The sequence below is a fragment of the Vicia villosa genome, linkage group LG7 (assembly GCF_029867415.1).
Source record: "Vicia villosa cultivar HV-30 ecotype Madison, WI linkage group LG7, Vvil1.0, whole genome shotgun sequence".
Classification (NCBI taxonomy): domain Eukaryota; kingdom Viridiplantae; phylum Streptophyta; class Magnoliopsida; order Fabales; family Fabaceae; genus Vicia; species Vicia villosa.
In genome coordinates, this window is record NC_081186.1 from 7,326,076 (window position 1) to 7,340,386 (window position 14,311).

General features: G+C 37.3%; 3 protein-coding genes across 4 annotated transcripts; 1 reads left to right on the forward strand and 2 right to left on the reverse strand.

Moving 5' to 3' along the window:
• Positions 1-621: 621 nt before the first annotated feature.
• Positions 622-4,580, forward strand: LOC131620293 (uncharacterized). 2 transcript variants are annotated; one of them, XM_058891300.1, is made up of 8 exons: positions 622-858; positions 1,067-1,298; positions 1,379-1,513; positions 1,725-1,947; positions 2,509-2,695; positions 3,061-3,245; positions 3,506-3,643; positions 4,206-4,580. In XM_058891300.1, the coding sequence occupies exons 1-8, from the start codon at positions 777-779 to the stop codon at positions 4,332-4,334; spliced, it is 1,311 nt and encodes a 436-aa protein (XP_058747283.1). In that variant the 5' UTR covers positions 622-776; the 3' UTR covers positions 4,335-4,580. The 2 variants fall into 2 exon arrangements, with proteins under 2 accessions (XP_058747283.1, XP_058747284.1); XM_058891301.1 differs by having other exon boundaries at positions 624-858; positions 1,067-1,292.
• A 3,600-nt stretch (positions 4,581-8,180) lies between these two features.
• On the reverse strand, positions 8,181-8,762 carry LOC131618626 (uncharacterized). Its single transcript, XM_058889805.1, has one exon. It carries the CDS (start codon positions 8,760-8,762, stop codon positions 8,181-8,183), a length of 582 nt encoding a protein of 193 aa, XP_058745788.1.
• Positions 8,763-12,455: 3,693 nt separating this feature from the next.
• Positions 12,456-14,030, reverse strand: LOC131618627 (uncharacterized). Its single transcript, XM_058889806.1, has one exon. The coding sequence runs from the start codon at positions 14,028-14,030 to the stop codon at positions 12,456-12,458; it is 1,575 nt and encodes a 524-aa protein (XP_058745789.1).
• Between the last annotated feature and the right edge of the window lie 281 nt (positions 14,031-14,311).

Below are 14,311 nucleotides of genomic sequence, written 5' to 3' on the forward strand. Positions count from 1 at the left end.
TCCATATCTGGCTATTGTTTCTTCATTGGTACGTCTCTCATATCGTGGCGTGCAAAGAAGCAAGACACTATTTCCAGATCATCATCGGAGGCTGAATATCGAGCACTTTCATTTGCTACATGTGAATTGCTATGGTTGATAGCTCTCATGAAGGAATTGCAGGTCACATGTACCAAACTCCCTGTGCTCTATTGTGATAGCCAAAGCGCGATGCATATCGCTCTTAATCCTGTATTTCACGAACGAACTAAACATCTTGAGATAGATTGTCATTTGGTTCGTGAAAAACTGCAGCAAGGATTGCTTCGACTTTTGCCCATCTCCACTCATGAGCAACTTGCGGATTTCTTAACTAAAGCCTTACCAACTTCAACATTCAACAAATTCATTTCCAAGCTTGGGATGATTAATATCCATCATGCTTAGCTTGAGAGGGGCTGTTGAGATTAGCTGTTTTAATCTAGCATTAGAGTAGTTAATCTTGTTGTTAATATAGTTACACGTGTATGCTAGCCATTGGACTCATATAGTTTGTTAGACAGTTGGTGGTTAGTTTAGAATACTTCTCTGTGATTGGCTGTAGGAAGATATATGCTTCCATATATACATACTAACCACACACGTGTAATATCAAGAGAGAAGTTATTTTGCTTTCTTCAACCTTTCTTCTTCTTCTATCATTCTTTTGTTCATCATCCATAACAGAGGAAATTGTTCTCAATACGTATCCCTGCAAACCCTGAAGACACATTTTGGGATTTCAACACAAGATAATAATGAAGCAGTTTCTCACCAAATCCCTATCTGTTTGCTCTTTGCCAACCACCCTTCAACAAATTGCTTCTCATCAATACAAAGGTATCACTTTCTCTTCCCTCTTTATTCTCATTGCCTTTGGGTATGGAATTTAAGCGCTTAATTAAACTGTTTATCCAAACAAAACCTAACTTACTTAGATTCTTTTCCTTACTCAGTTGAGTGTGCTTTTTTAATTATAGATACATGTGAAAGTTGTTTTTTTTTTTATCCTTACTGAATTATTTTATCAATAGTTTCCATTTGGTAGGTGTTGCAAAGGTTGTGCTAAAGAAGGGGAAGACACAACTCTTTAAGGATGGCAACCCAATGGTATATAGTGGAGCCGTTGATAGAATCATCGGCAGGCCGCCTCCTAAAACCGGCGATATTGTACTGGTTTCAGACGGGACTGAGAAACCAATAGGGTGGGGCTTGTACAACTCTGTTTCTATGTTCTGTGTTCGCCTCATGCAGCTTGAAGACGAAGCTACTAGGTTCTTGTATATGATTATTCGTTTATCTCTTTTTGTTTCTGCTTAGCCCATTGAATTGGCTTTTGATCTTTAGTTTCTTATGACAGTGATTCAGCATGTGCATTGAACATGGAGAAACTGCTCGAAAAAAGAATTGACGCAGCTGTCGAATTGCGTACAAGGTTGGATCTTCCTTCCGTCCATACGAATGCATATCGTCTGATCAATAGTGAGGGTGACAGGTGAGAGAGATGAATGGTTGAACTTTTTCCTCTTCCTTTTGTCAACTGTAATTGAATTTGGTTTGACTGGTTTCCCAACTCTTACACCATATACTAAGTAGCATGACCACAAATAACCATTTATTTTGTTTACAATTTTCAAATTATAATGCTTCAAGATGTTTATTTTATTTGTACGATTTTGAATTGGGGCTTATTGACTTCACAACAGACTATCAGGATTGATAGTTGATGTCTTTGGAGATGTAGCTGTAGTAGCTTCATCTGCCGCTTGGGTTGAGAAATACAAATCAGAGATAGAGGCGCGCATCAGGAAAATCAACTATATCAATCATATAAACTGGAGGCCATCGATTGATATTTTAAAGGAAGACGGAGTTAATGTGTCGGATTCAAAGGAAATCCTTTCATCTACTTGTCCTGAAAGAACCAAGGTATGCCGAGATATGTTAAAATGCTGTACAACAAAATTTTGAATTGTTTCTTTTTTTCTATGTACTTTTCCTAGGTAATTATTCATATGAAGCTAAGTATGACGTTGCACTTGGTAGTAGATTAGTGCCACTATACAAGGTAAATAGATGCAATGTGTCGTAAAGTTGAAAATACCCAAACCGGCCTTTCTATTCCAAGAGTTTTAGTTTGACAAACTTCGTTAAATGTTAATTATTTTATTTGGAAAAGACACTCGGGAATTTCTACTTTGGATGACAATAATTTAGTCTTAAAGATTTTTTGCTATCCTTACATTATGCAAATTATATTTTGCACCTTAACCTTTGTTTTAATAATTCTTGAATTAAAGATCTGAGAAGATGAGAACTCTTTATATTCACCACTTAAACATTGTGTGGGTTTTAGAGGTGGGCGGGGTAGAAAGTATTAGTAACAAACCAATCGTAATCAAGTTGGGATTTTGGAATAACGATCAATGAGATTTGAAATATACCAAGTTTGAGATTTTCTTTTCCGTGTTTGTTGTTCTCATCTATCAGATTATGGAAAATGGAATTGTGTACACAATTTCACTGAAAGGACAGAAGACTGGATTTTATGCAGATCAGCGCGAGAGTCGTGAGTTTATATCAAAAATTTCATATGGTCAAAAGGTTCTTGATCTTTGTTGCTATAGTGGTGGGTTTTCTCTAAATGCAGTGCATGGAGGTGCTCTAAATGTCACCGGTATGTTGCTAATTCTTTCCTTTGTTTATGATTAAGAAAGGAATACAAATACCGAGAACTAAAGACTAGTTCAAGAAAGGTGGGCCCGACCCAACAAGTCATGATGACCAAATAGTAATAACCATTCTTACCACTTTTGATAGGATTGTTTTGAGTAAGATAGATTTCTTCTCCGTGGCTTGAAATAGTACAGAAGTAGCTTTGAGATTCATCAAAGGCGATAGAAAATTTTCTCAAGTATAAAAAAATCAAACTATAACTTGATATTGTTAGATTCTTTGCCTAATCTGTATATGTTACTATCGTTGCGAATTGGGCCCAGTGTACTGACATAATAAGTCTGGTCATGTTGACAATTTTGCTAGGTGTTGACTCATCAATGCCAGCTCTGGAACTTGCTAAGGAAAATGTTGTACTTAACAGAATTGATCCTGGAAGAATATCCTTTTTAAAAGAAGATGCAACTGAATTCATGAAGGCTGCCCTTCTGAGAGATGAATCTTGGGATATTGTCATCATTGATCCTCCTAAACTGGCACCTTCGAAAAAGGTATCAATGATGACTGCAAACTTATTATAGTTATGTTTTTATATACTTTGACACTTGGGCTACCTAAAGAAGAGTTTCTTTGCCGTTGATAATGTACGATGATGTTATATTGTCAGCATTACAAAACTGATCATTGTTATGGTACTTCTCTATGTGTACAATGTTGCTTCAGCTCATTATTATGTACATTGCTGCTTTTGCTCATTTTCAGCTTTTTGTCTTGGAAATTGGAATGTTGTGTAAAATTGATTATGTTACAGGCTCTGCATGGTGCATCTGGTATGTACAGAAATTTGAATTCTTTGGCCATGCAACTGACAAAACGAGGTGGTCTTCTGATGACCTGTTCCTGTTCTGGAGCTGTGACCCAAAGTGGTATATTCCTGCGTATTCTACAGGTACTGTATGTCTTAACAGAAATTGCCTGTACATTATTCCATTATTAGTATAAAGAATTTCTTACAAGTCATAAATTTAACCATCATGCTTCTCGTCCTTGCTGTCGTAAATGACATATTTGTATTTTTTTTTTAATAATTGTATTTGGCTCATTAGGTGTTTGACAATCAAGTAGATATGCATCTTTGCTACAAGGTTGAAAAGTAGCAAACATTATTGGATTGCCAATTTTGGCCTAATGTATCATATATATCTCATGGTTGCTGTTTCTTTTATGGAAGTTCTTTGATTGGTTGGTTCTGAATGCAACACCACCATCGGTATCATATACTAGGAGATGGATTGTTGTAAAGAAAGATAAAATACAACTCTGGCAATGTTAAGAAATTGTAAAGTTAATAACTGTTTCGATTATATCCTATTCATGTTTATAGTTTATAGTTTATAGTTTAGTATGCTTAATCAATACACATTTTTTTAATGAGTTTAGCGGATAGACATTTCACTAAGTATCCTTCCTAATCCAAGTTAATGAATAATTACATTTTCTGGTTTTAACAGGGTGCAGCATCTATGGCAAAGAGAAAAATAACTGTTCTAAGAGATGCCGGAGCTGCTTGTGATCATCCTATTGATCCATCATATCCAGAAGGTGCATACCTTACCAACATTCTGTTGAGAGTTTCATGAGCATAGTCTGTATTCTGTTGAGAATTACATTGGAAAGGTGCGTGCATACCTTACCAATGTAATTCTATATTTTGATGCAATTTTGCAGCATTTATTTTTCTGTCACTGAGAATAGAACGTGTTTTACTGAAATCAGTTGAAAGAGAAAATAGGAATAGGTTTTATTTATTTAGTTATTGATTGTCAAACTGAATTAATTAATTCTGGAAGTCAAGGTCCTTGGCAAATTGCAAAATGATTCTTGAATATGTCTTTGTATTTTTGTTACATTATAGTCCCTCCAATAATTTTTATTAAAAAAAAAAGAAGACAATCATCAAGATCAAAGAAGAGTGTTCGAGTGTAACTAAATAATGTTGGTTTATAGTTTTGACAAAAGATATACAAACAATTAAGTGTTAAAAATCTATTTGTCTTTTAGATAGAAAGTAGAGCCATTTTATAAAGAACATTTTGAAGAGCTTATTTTGGTTTCAATTCAGTCTCATAATTTTTTAGCCTTTCATTCATTTGCTCCTGCAATCAACACAACAAAACCCACTGGGTGGCATCAAAATCAATAAAATTTCTTGAAGCTTCAAATTGGCTTTAAATGATTTTACGAAATTTCAATTGGAAGCTATGGCCCCAGATTGAATGAATCAAATTGGAAACTGAAAATTTTGAAAGCCAGGTGATGTCTTCTTTGTTTTTTGGCCATCTTTGCCAGTGCTCTGCTCGAGTCTCTGCCAGCGAATATAGCATAGCTCCGCCGGGACCGTAGTGGTGATGTTGAACACGCAACCTTTCACAGCTACGTATGTTGGCTTCGACGGATATGTGCCGTTGTATTCTCTCTGTTCTGTGCTGTAATTTCCATTTTTTTTCTTGAATCTCACATCGCACAAAGAAAGAGATCTTTTGGAACTTTCGGTCACAAAACCCTGTTCAAAAAGACCCACGCTAATAGATCCACTAACAACGACCCAGGTTCAATTAGTTGAACCACAAATCTACCTAGTTCTGTTTCTTTTTTAAAACATTATCTCACATTTCATTGCTCATTACTACATTCTAATCTTTTGTAATTATTTGTTAAAATATTTATCACATTTTAGATGGCAGTAGCTTACAAATGAATTTCATGTTGGTTGTCAAACTAGATATTTCTCTATCTTATTTATTTCAATTTGTTCTTCGCAACTAATTTTTCTTTGTTATACAACCAAGGGCAGACAGGTACATTGCTCCGTATTTACGGTAAAATCTGGTAAACAAGCGCTAATATTTCAAATAGGTTATTGGCAGGATCGATTAGATCAATCCTATGACACATGTGCTAAAAGTTTGTTGAATTGTTATGTAGTATTTTTATGTAAAAGATAGTGACTTCGACTTGATCGAAATCTCTAAAGTAAATGTAAAATTGAAAGTAAATGCGGGAAAGTGTAAATGTTTTCGACAGAAAATAAATGCTAGACATAAACTTAATGAAAAGACTTTGCACAAATTAAAAGTGGCGTTTGAATACATACATAGAACTCGATTACTCGTTTCTCACTTCGCTCAGATACTTTGAGTGTTTGAGTATTTTTGTAGTAATTGCAACACAAAATTCTAATCTAAGAACTCTTATTTATAAAAATAACTGTAACGAACAATCTTTTCTTCAGGGAGTGACACGTTTTTGCTTGAATGCATTTCGCCCAACATCTGGCATCCGCATGTCTTCTAAGAATGGTTAAGGATGAAAAGCAGTTACTCGACCTTGTTTCAAAAACTTCTCCGTCGAAAAATAGCAGACTTCTTCCAAAATATATTAAGTCCCAACATCGTCTCGAGGAAATAAACATCTCTACTCTCACTTTATGTCGAAGTCCTCTTCCCAACTTTTCTAGTCAAAACACTTTGACAATTCCACTTGATTCTTCTAAACATCTTTTCAACCCTTCTTGCTCTATCAAATTTATATTAGTGTGAATTTTCCAACTAACAAATTGTTCCCCCAAAAATGTCTTTTTCGACAAAAATTGAGAAAGGGACATTTTTTAATCACTTGACACAACAATTTCTTACTGCTATTACGTCATGGTCATTATGACCACTTTTCTCAAACTTTTCTTCGAGACGTGCAACGTTCAGGGTTTCATCATGATCCATATACTTAAGGGACATCATGGCAACTAAAAAGGTAATCGTTCAATCAACCTCTCTCACACCAACGCGTGTCCGACATTCTCTTCTACCTATTCATTTTCCACAACTGAACGGTTTCTTTTCCCTTTTATAAATAGAATTCCCCAGTCTCAATTATCTTTCTTTACCATTTTCTACTCAAAATCCTCTACACCTGAACTATCAACTCTCTCAGCAAACACAAAACCTTTCTCCAACCTTTAAATCCTTCAATCAACACAACTATGGCTCCTTCAAAATCAAAAAACACCAAGGAAAGCAAGAGCTTTAAGGAAACTTTACCAATGGCTACTCAAATCTTAAAGCCATTGCTGGTGGGGAATCAATAGTACGTTCCTGAGCCTCCTCTACAAGAAGAAGAACTCTGAATTTATCAATCTCAGGTACTGATTCCCTTTTCTATTTCTATGGAAACTCACGAACTTATGGGTCCTCTGCCTGACCCTAAGGTAAATGTTGAGAAACTTAAATAATATTTCCCTACTTATCACCGTGCTAAGCCAATAATTAGCTTAAAGAAGCTACAAAAAAATTTGGGACCTCAATAGTAGGTGAACCTAAGAAATCTTTGACTAGTGTTGTAGGGACTGAGGATGATGTTAGTTCTCTATTTTGTTGATTGGCATTAAATTTAGTAAAAAATATAGCAGCAATATGTTAAATAGGATGTAATTACTTTCTAAGAATAACAAGTTGAGCAAGAAGTCCTACTTTATGAAGGAAACATGTTGAGATGAATATTTCATCACCTGGAGAAACATGTTAGACAAGATGTTTATGCAGGATCATACGACATCGTGGCTGCTATGGGCTGGGCTGTTGGATTAATTTAGAATTCAACATATGCAAAATATTATGGGAATATTATGCAGTCCTAAGTGGAGCGAATTGATAGGTTTGGAAAAATCAAGTCAGAACCAAGAAGTATATTCACTTTCTAATTATGGAGATAATTTAGGAAAAAAGATATATTTTTATGCAGAAATTTCTGCAGATATGTAGCAGCTGATATGCTTTGATTTTGAAGCCCAAATCCAGTTGGGAAAAGGTTATAAATAGAAGCATTGTAACCTAGAAAAGACACGGGTCCAAGATGCAGAGATGTAGTACGAACTATAGTACGGTACCCATGCAGAGCAAGAGGGAGCATTTCATGCCAGTCTTTGTAAGTCACAACCATCTTCTAGACAATCTTTTTAATATTCTTGTTAGCTGCTTCAACCGCTCCATTCATCTTTGGACGGTAAAGGGGGGGGGGGGGGGAGGAATTGTGATGCTCAATCTTGAACTCATCACATAACTCTTTCATCATCTTGTTGTTCAGATTGGAACCATTATCGGTAATGATTCTGTTGGGTACGCCATAGCGACAGATGAGATTGTTGATAAATCTTACTACCACTTGTCGAGTAACATTGGTGTAAGAGGCAGCTTCGTCCCATTTGGTGAAGTAATCAGTGACGACCAGGATGAAACGATGTCCATTTGAAGTCTTTGGTTCAATCATTCCAATCATATCAATTTCCTACATAGAAAAAGGCCATGGAGAGGAGATAATGTTGAGAAGCGTCGGAGGCAAGTGGATCTTATCAGCATAGATCTGGCATTTGTGGCACTTCTTCACATATCTGTAGTAGTCAGATTCCATTGCCATCCAATAGTAACCCGCTCTCAGTATCTTGTCATTGCATGTCCATTGGCACGAGTGCCAAAAGATCCTTCGTGAATTTCTTGTATTAACAGGTTTTCTTCGTGTCTATCCATGCATCTGAGCAATACCATGTCAAAATTCCTGTTGTAGAGCACATCCCCAGTCAAGAAGAAATTATCAGACAATCTTTTCAAAGTTCTTCTGTCTTTGCTAGATGCCCCAAGTGGGTACTCTTGTTTCTGTAAGAAGACTTTAATGTCATAAAACCACGGCTTGTCATCCGTGACAACTTCAACAGTGAATACATGAGAAGACCTATCTAGGCGCATGATTGTAATTTGAGTAGCTTCATTTGGAAACTTCACTTGATACATGGAAGCCGAGGTAGCCAATGCATCTGCCATTTGATTTTCCTCACAAGGTATGTGATGGAACTCAACTTTGTTAAAGAAGGTCAACAGTCTTCGGGCATAATCTCTGTAAGGAATTAAACCAAGATGACGGGTTTCCCATTCTCCTTTGATCTGATTAATAACTAGAGCAGAATCTCCATACACATCCAGAATCTTGATTTTAAGATCAATGGCTTCTTCTAGTCCCATGATACAAGCTTCGTACTCTGCCATATTGTTGGTGCAGTCGAACATCAGTCTTGTAGTAAACGGTACATGAGAACCTTGTGGCATAACAATGATTGCCCCAATTCTCTACCATAAGCATTAACAACTCCATCTAATATCAAACCCCATCGGAATTCGGGATCAAGTCCTTCTCCATGTAAAGGTCTTCATAATCTTTTGATTTCAAATACACAATCTCTTCATCTGGGAAGTCGTCTTGCAAGGATTGATCATCATTAATAGGTTGAGAGGCCAAATGATCGGCTAAAATACTTCCTTTGGTGGCTTTTTGGGAACGATATTGGATGTCGTACTCCGATAATAACATCTACCACCGGGCAATTCTTCCAGTCAACGCAGGCTTTTCAAACAAGTATTTGATTGGATCCATTTTGGATATGAGATATGTCGTATGAGTCAACATGTACTGCCTTAGCCGGCGAGCAGCCCATACAAGAGTGCAGAAAGTTTTCTCGAGCAGTGAATATCTTGTTTCACAGTCGGTATAATTTTTGCTCAAATAATAAATGACATACTCTTTTCGACCAGACCCGTCTTGCTGACCCAGGGCATACCCCATAGAATCTTCAAGTACGGTCAAATACATGATAAAAGGTCTTCCTTCCATTGGAGGGCTTAAAATTGGAGGTTCCAGCAGGTATTCTTTGATATCCTCAAAAGCTTTCTGACATTCTTCTGTTCATTTACACTCTTGGTCCTTGCGGAGAAGCTTAAAGATCGATCCACAAGTTGCAGTCATATGAGAGATAAATCTGGAGTTGTAATTCAACCGTCCAAGAAAACCTCTGACTTGTTTTTCAGTTTTTGGAGGAGGCATTTCTTGAATGACTTTGACTTTGTCGGGATCAACCTTAATACCTCTTTGGCTGACGATGAAACCTAGTAGTTTTCCAGAGCGGACAACAAATGTGCATTTACTTGGATTCAAACCCAACTTATATTTTCTCAAACGTTGGAACAACTTTAGTAGGTGTCCCACATGTTCGTCTTCTGATGCAGACTTGGCAATGATGTTATCCACATAAACTTTAATTTCTTTGTGAATCATATCATGTAAGAGAGTTGTCACGGCTCTTTGTTAAGTTGCTCCAACATTCTTCAGACCAAATGGCATTACACGGTAACAAAACGTGCCCCAGGGTGTGATGAAAGTTGTTTTCTCCATATCTCCAGGTGCCATCACAATCTGATTGTAACCTGAGAATTTATCCATAAATGAGAAGACTTTAAACTTAGCAGTGCTATCCACCAGCGTATCAATGTGTGGTAGCAGGAAATCATCTTTTGGACTTGCTCTATTTAAATCTCTGTAATCAACACACATTCTGACTTTTCCATCCTTCTTGGGAAGAGGCATGTTGGCCAACCATTGAGGATATTCTGATGTGACGAGGAAACCGGTGTTGATTTGCTTTTGTACCTCTTCTTTGATCTTGTCTGCCATATCTGGGAGAGTTCTTCTCAACTTTTGCTTAATAGGCAGACATTTTGGCTTTAACGATAATCTGTGCTCTACAATAGTGGTATTAAACCCATGCATATCTTGATATCTCCAAGCAAAGACATCCACATATTCTTTCAACAAATCAACCATTTTCTCTTTGACGCTTGTTTCTAACAATGCCCCAATTCGCACATCTCTTTTCTCTTCTTCAGTACCTAAATTGATTACTTCCAAAGGCTCTTTGTGCGGCTCAATGATCTTTTTCTCGTGCTCAAGTAGACGGGTGATCTCTTCAGGGATCTCTTCTTCAGTTTCGTACACAGGGTATTCAAAGTTGGGAGATGGCCTAGGATCATTGTTTTCAGCGAGTTTATCAAGAGATATCTGCACACAATTTATGTTTTGCTTTTTAGGAACAAATAAAAGAAAATATGTATGTGTAAATTTAAGAAAAAAACAATTTTGATTGATTTTATGGGTTTTTTTAGATGTTACCATTTTTAGAAAAAGATAAACGATAAATAAAAGGAAAGCAAAAAATGCTTTTTTGTTAATGATTTGAAACAAAGCCCTACATAAGCTCACTTTTGTCTTGGGCAAAACAAAATGAATTATTTGAACAGCCCGACACATTACTCTTTCGCTTTGAGCAGAGCGAAAGGTTTTTTAAAAGATAGAAAATTACTTAGACTCATGAACAACAGAAGAGATCCTGATGGAAGTCCAGTTGGAGTTGTCCTCTCTACGCGTCACGAAGTTTGAACATTCTGGAACATCTTCAATGATATCAACTATGTCTTGTTTATTTGGGTTGATGTAGCCAACACTTTGAAAGGTCTCCTGCAGAGTCTTGCTGCAGATTCCATACTCAGGTTCTTTTCCTTTTGATTTCTGAGATGTGAATCCTAGACCACTTTTGTTCTTGTTGGTGTGAAATTCAATAAGATCCTTGGGCAACCACTTGTTAGGCATCTTTCCAGGATGAAATAGACGCACCAGCTTTCTTTCCGTATTCAGGATTAACAACTCCCAAAGCATGGAACTGAGCTGTAATTTCTTCAATGTTAGGAACAGAGGATAGTTGACAAACAAACATAGTCTTCTCTCCATAAACAATTATTAATTTGTCCTTCAAAGGGTATTTCAACATTTGGTGAAGATTCGAAGGGACAACTCTAGCACTGTGAATCCAAGGTCTTCCCAATAAACAGCTGTAAGCAGGATAAATTTCCATCACTTGGAAGGTGATGTCAAAGTCATGAGGTCCGATGCGGATAGGTAGATCAATTTCTCCAATCTCATTGCGCGGGAACCCTTCAAATGTTAATATGCTAACTCCATTTGGCCTAAAAGGTGTCCCTTGATGGGAAAAACTTTCCAAGGTGCTCCATGGCATAATGTTCAGAGATGAACCAACGTCTACCAGTACATCTGTCAAAATGTTATCTTCATACTTTGCTGATATGTACAGGTCGCGATTGTGCTTCGGAATCCTTTGAGGAACTTCTCGCATCATACTGTCAAGTGGCTCATAGGTCATTTCTTCTTCAATGTAATTATGTCCCTTTCTTCCTTTGATTTCTTCATCCAGCAAACCCAGACCTATTAGAGTCAGAATGTCTTCTTGTAGATTGGCACAACCTCGCGTGCTTCCTTCATAAGTAGGACAACTATCATGACTAAAGTCAATCAATCCGTTTTAGTCCCATACTTTGTGTATCAATCGTAAGGATCCACGCACAATGCGAACATCGGGAACATACTTTACCGTGGAACATTCCCCAATCATGTTGACATTGTTCTCATCCCTATCTCACAGAATCTGGATAAGTCCTCAATCCATGAGGCTTTGAATTCATGCTTTTACCAGTGCACGTCCTCGGGATTTTTGGAGCAGATTCGGAAAGAGCCATAGTGGTGTTGGGTTAAGCCTCCCATTCTCCACAAGGTAGCGTGCATTTGCACTATGCCATATCTTAACAAGTGTACGACATAAACTTGGTATTGGTCAGGACAACCATGTACCATGTTGATAGAGTGGATTTCTTCATCCCTTTTCTTTTTTGATATGCTGATAATTCCTCAATCTAGTAGTTTCTGAAGGTCTTCAACTATGAAAGTACATCCACGAAGGACGTTAGAACATATTGGACAAGCATTATAGTTATGCGGAGGAAAGTAGCCATGTTCACACAAGACAACGTGCATATTCACCAAGGATTGAGGTAATTCACAAACATCTTGTATGTATTCATAACCGGATTGAGTCTTAATTGCATTGACAGTCTCATGGTTGGGAAGTAGATTAAATTGAACATTAGGTTGACATCCTTGAAGGTGAGCATGTTGCTTTGGACCAGTTTCTGTACTTCACTCATAAGAGGGTAACAATTTTCCACAGTATGACCAAGAGCATTCTTGTAGAAAGCACAACGAGCATCTGCCTTGTACCAAAATAGGGGATTAGCAGGAGGAGGAGGATTCCTCAGTTGAACTATATTTTTTTGAAGTAACATAGGAAGCAATTCCGTATAAGTCATCAGAATAGGATCAAAAGGCAAATATTTCCCTTGTTGATTTTGTTGAGGAGCATGTTGTCGAGGCTGTTGAGGCTGAGGTTTCTGGACATTCTGAGGTGAAGCTTGGCTAACAACTTGAGTCACAGCAGCAATTTGTTGTGGTTGATACAGTCTTTTCCTTCTTCTTAAGATAGCTCTCACAGTTTCTTCCTTTTTCTTGGTAAAGTTTCCACCAAATCTTTTGACGCCACTAGATAGTGGTAAACCAACTTCTTTGATTAGGCGACCTTCTCGGATACCTTCTTCAAGCCGCATCCCCATGTTTACCATTTCAGTAAAATCATTAGGAGCGCTTGCTACCATCTTTTCATAATAAAATGTGCCTAGTGTCTTAAGGAACACTTTGGTCATTTCTTTTTCTTCCATTAGAGGAATAATTTGAGCAGCTAGTTCACGCCATCTTTGTGCGTATTCTTTAAAAGTCTCTTTTTCTCTTTGGGACATAGCACGGAGTTGATCTCTGTCCGGTGCCGTATCAATGTTGTATTTGTATTGTCTGATGAAAGCTTCCCCTAGGTCATGGAAAGTACGGATGTAAGTACTATCCAAACCCATGTACCATTTCAAAGCAGCTCCAAATAAGCTATCTTGAAAGTAGTGAATTAACAAGCATTGATCTTCTGTGTGCATGCACATTTTCCTTACATACATGATCAGATGACTGTGAGGACAGGAATTCCCTTTGTACTTCTCAAATTCTGGGAATCTGAACTTGGCTGGAACTCTAACATTCGGAACCAAGCATAAGTCATTTACTTCTTTTCTAAATGGATCTTTTCCCCTGAGGGCCTTGATCTCTTTCCGCATTTCCAGAAATTGGTCTTCCAATTCTTCCAATCTTCCCATACCTTTAGAAGGAGCACCATGGAAAATTTGTTCATTTTGAATAGGGATAACATTCATTGCAATAGGAGTAGTAGTCATGATAGCCCGAGGAATTGTTGTTTGTCGAACAGGAATCTGTTGTCCAGCCAATTGGAAATCCATCTCTATCCCATATGGTCTAGTGGTCTTAGGATTTGTCACAGGAATTGTAGGAATCTGAGCAGTCTCTATCTTGGAGATCACAACAGTTTGAGCTTGGGTTGATGGCTGATTCTGAGCACCCACCAAGTCTTGAACCATATAAGTTAATCTTTCAATACTGGAGCGTAGGACAACAACTTCTTTTTGCCACTCTGTTTCATCAATCATACCGTCTTCCATTCTTTGACGATTGGTGCAAGTATTATACCGGTGCATCAACTTGACTTTCTGAGGAGAGAGGGAGGAATGAATAAGACTCCGACTCAGATGTGAGTGTGAATGTGAATGTGAATGTGAATGTGGTATGATGCATGCAATGCAAAATAATCTTTTTTGTTTTAATTTCAAAGTATATCACAATATCTTTCAAGGATTTATTTAAAAGTTTTGTAAATGTAAACACTATATAGTAACTTGAAAAAGAAAATTCATTCATTAATAATAAAGGGACAAGGCATCCT

Coding starts and splice junctions, on each gene's coding strand:
- LOC131618627 (XM_058889806.1), bottom strand. CDS start 14,030: ATGGAAGACGGTATGATTGATGAAACAGAGTGGCAAAAAGAAGTTGTT.
- LOC131618626 (XM_058889805.1), bottom strand. CDS start 8,762: ATGGGACTAGAAGAAGCCATTGATCTTAAAATCAAGATTCTGGATGTG.
- LOC131620293 (XM_058891300.1), top strand. CDS start 777: ATGAAGCAGTTTCTCACCAAATCCCTATCTGTTTGCTCTTTGCCAACC. Junction 2,696..3,060: donor AGGTGCTCTAAATGTCACCG/GTATGTTGCTAA, acceptor CAATTTTGCTAG/GTGTTGACTCATCAATGCCA. Junction 3,644..4,205: donor TATTCCTGCGTATTCTACAG/GTACTGTATGTC, acceptor TGGTTTTAACAG/GGTGCAGCATCTATGGCAAA.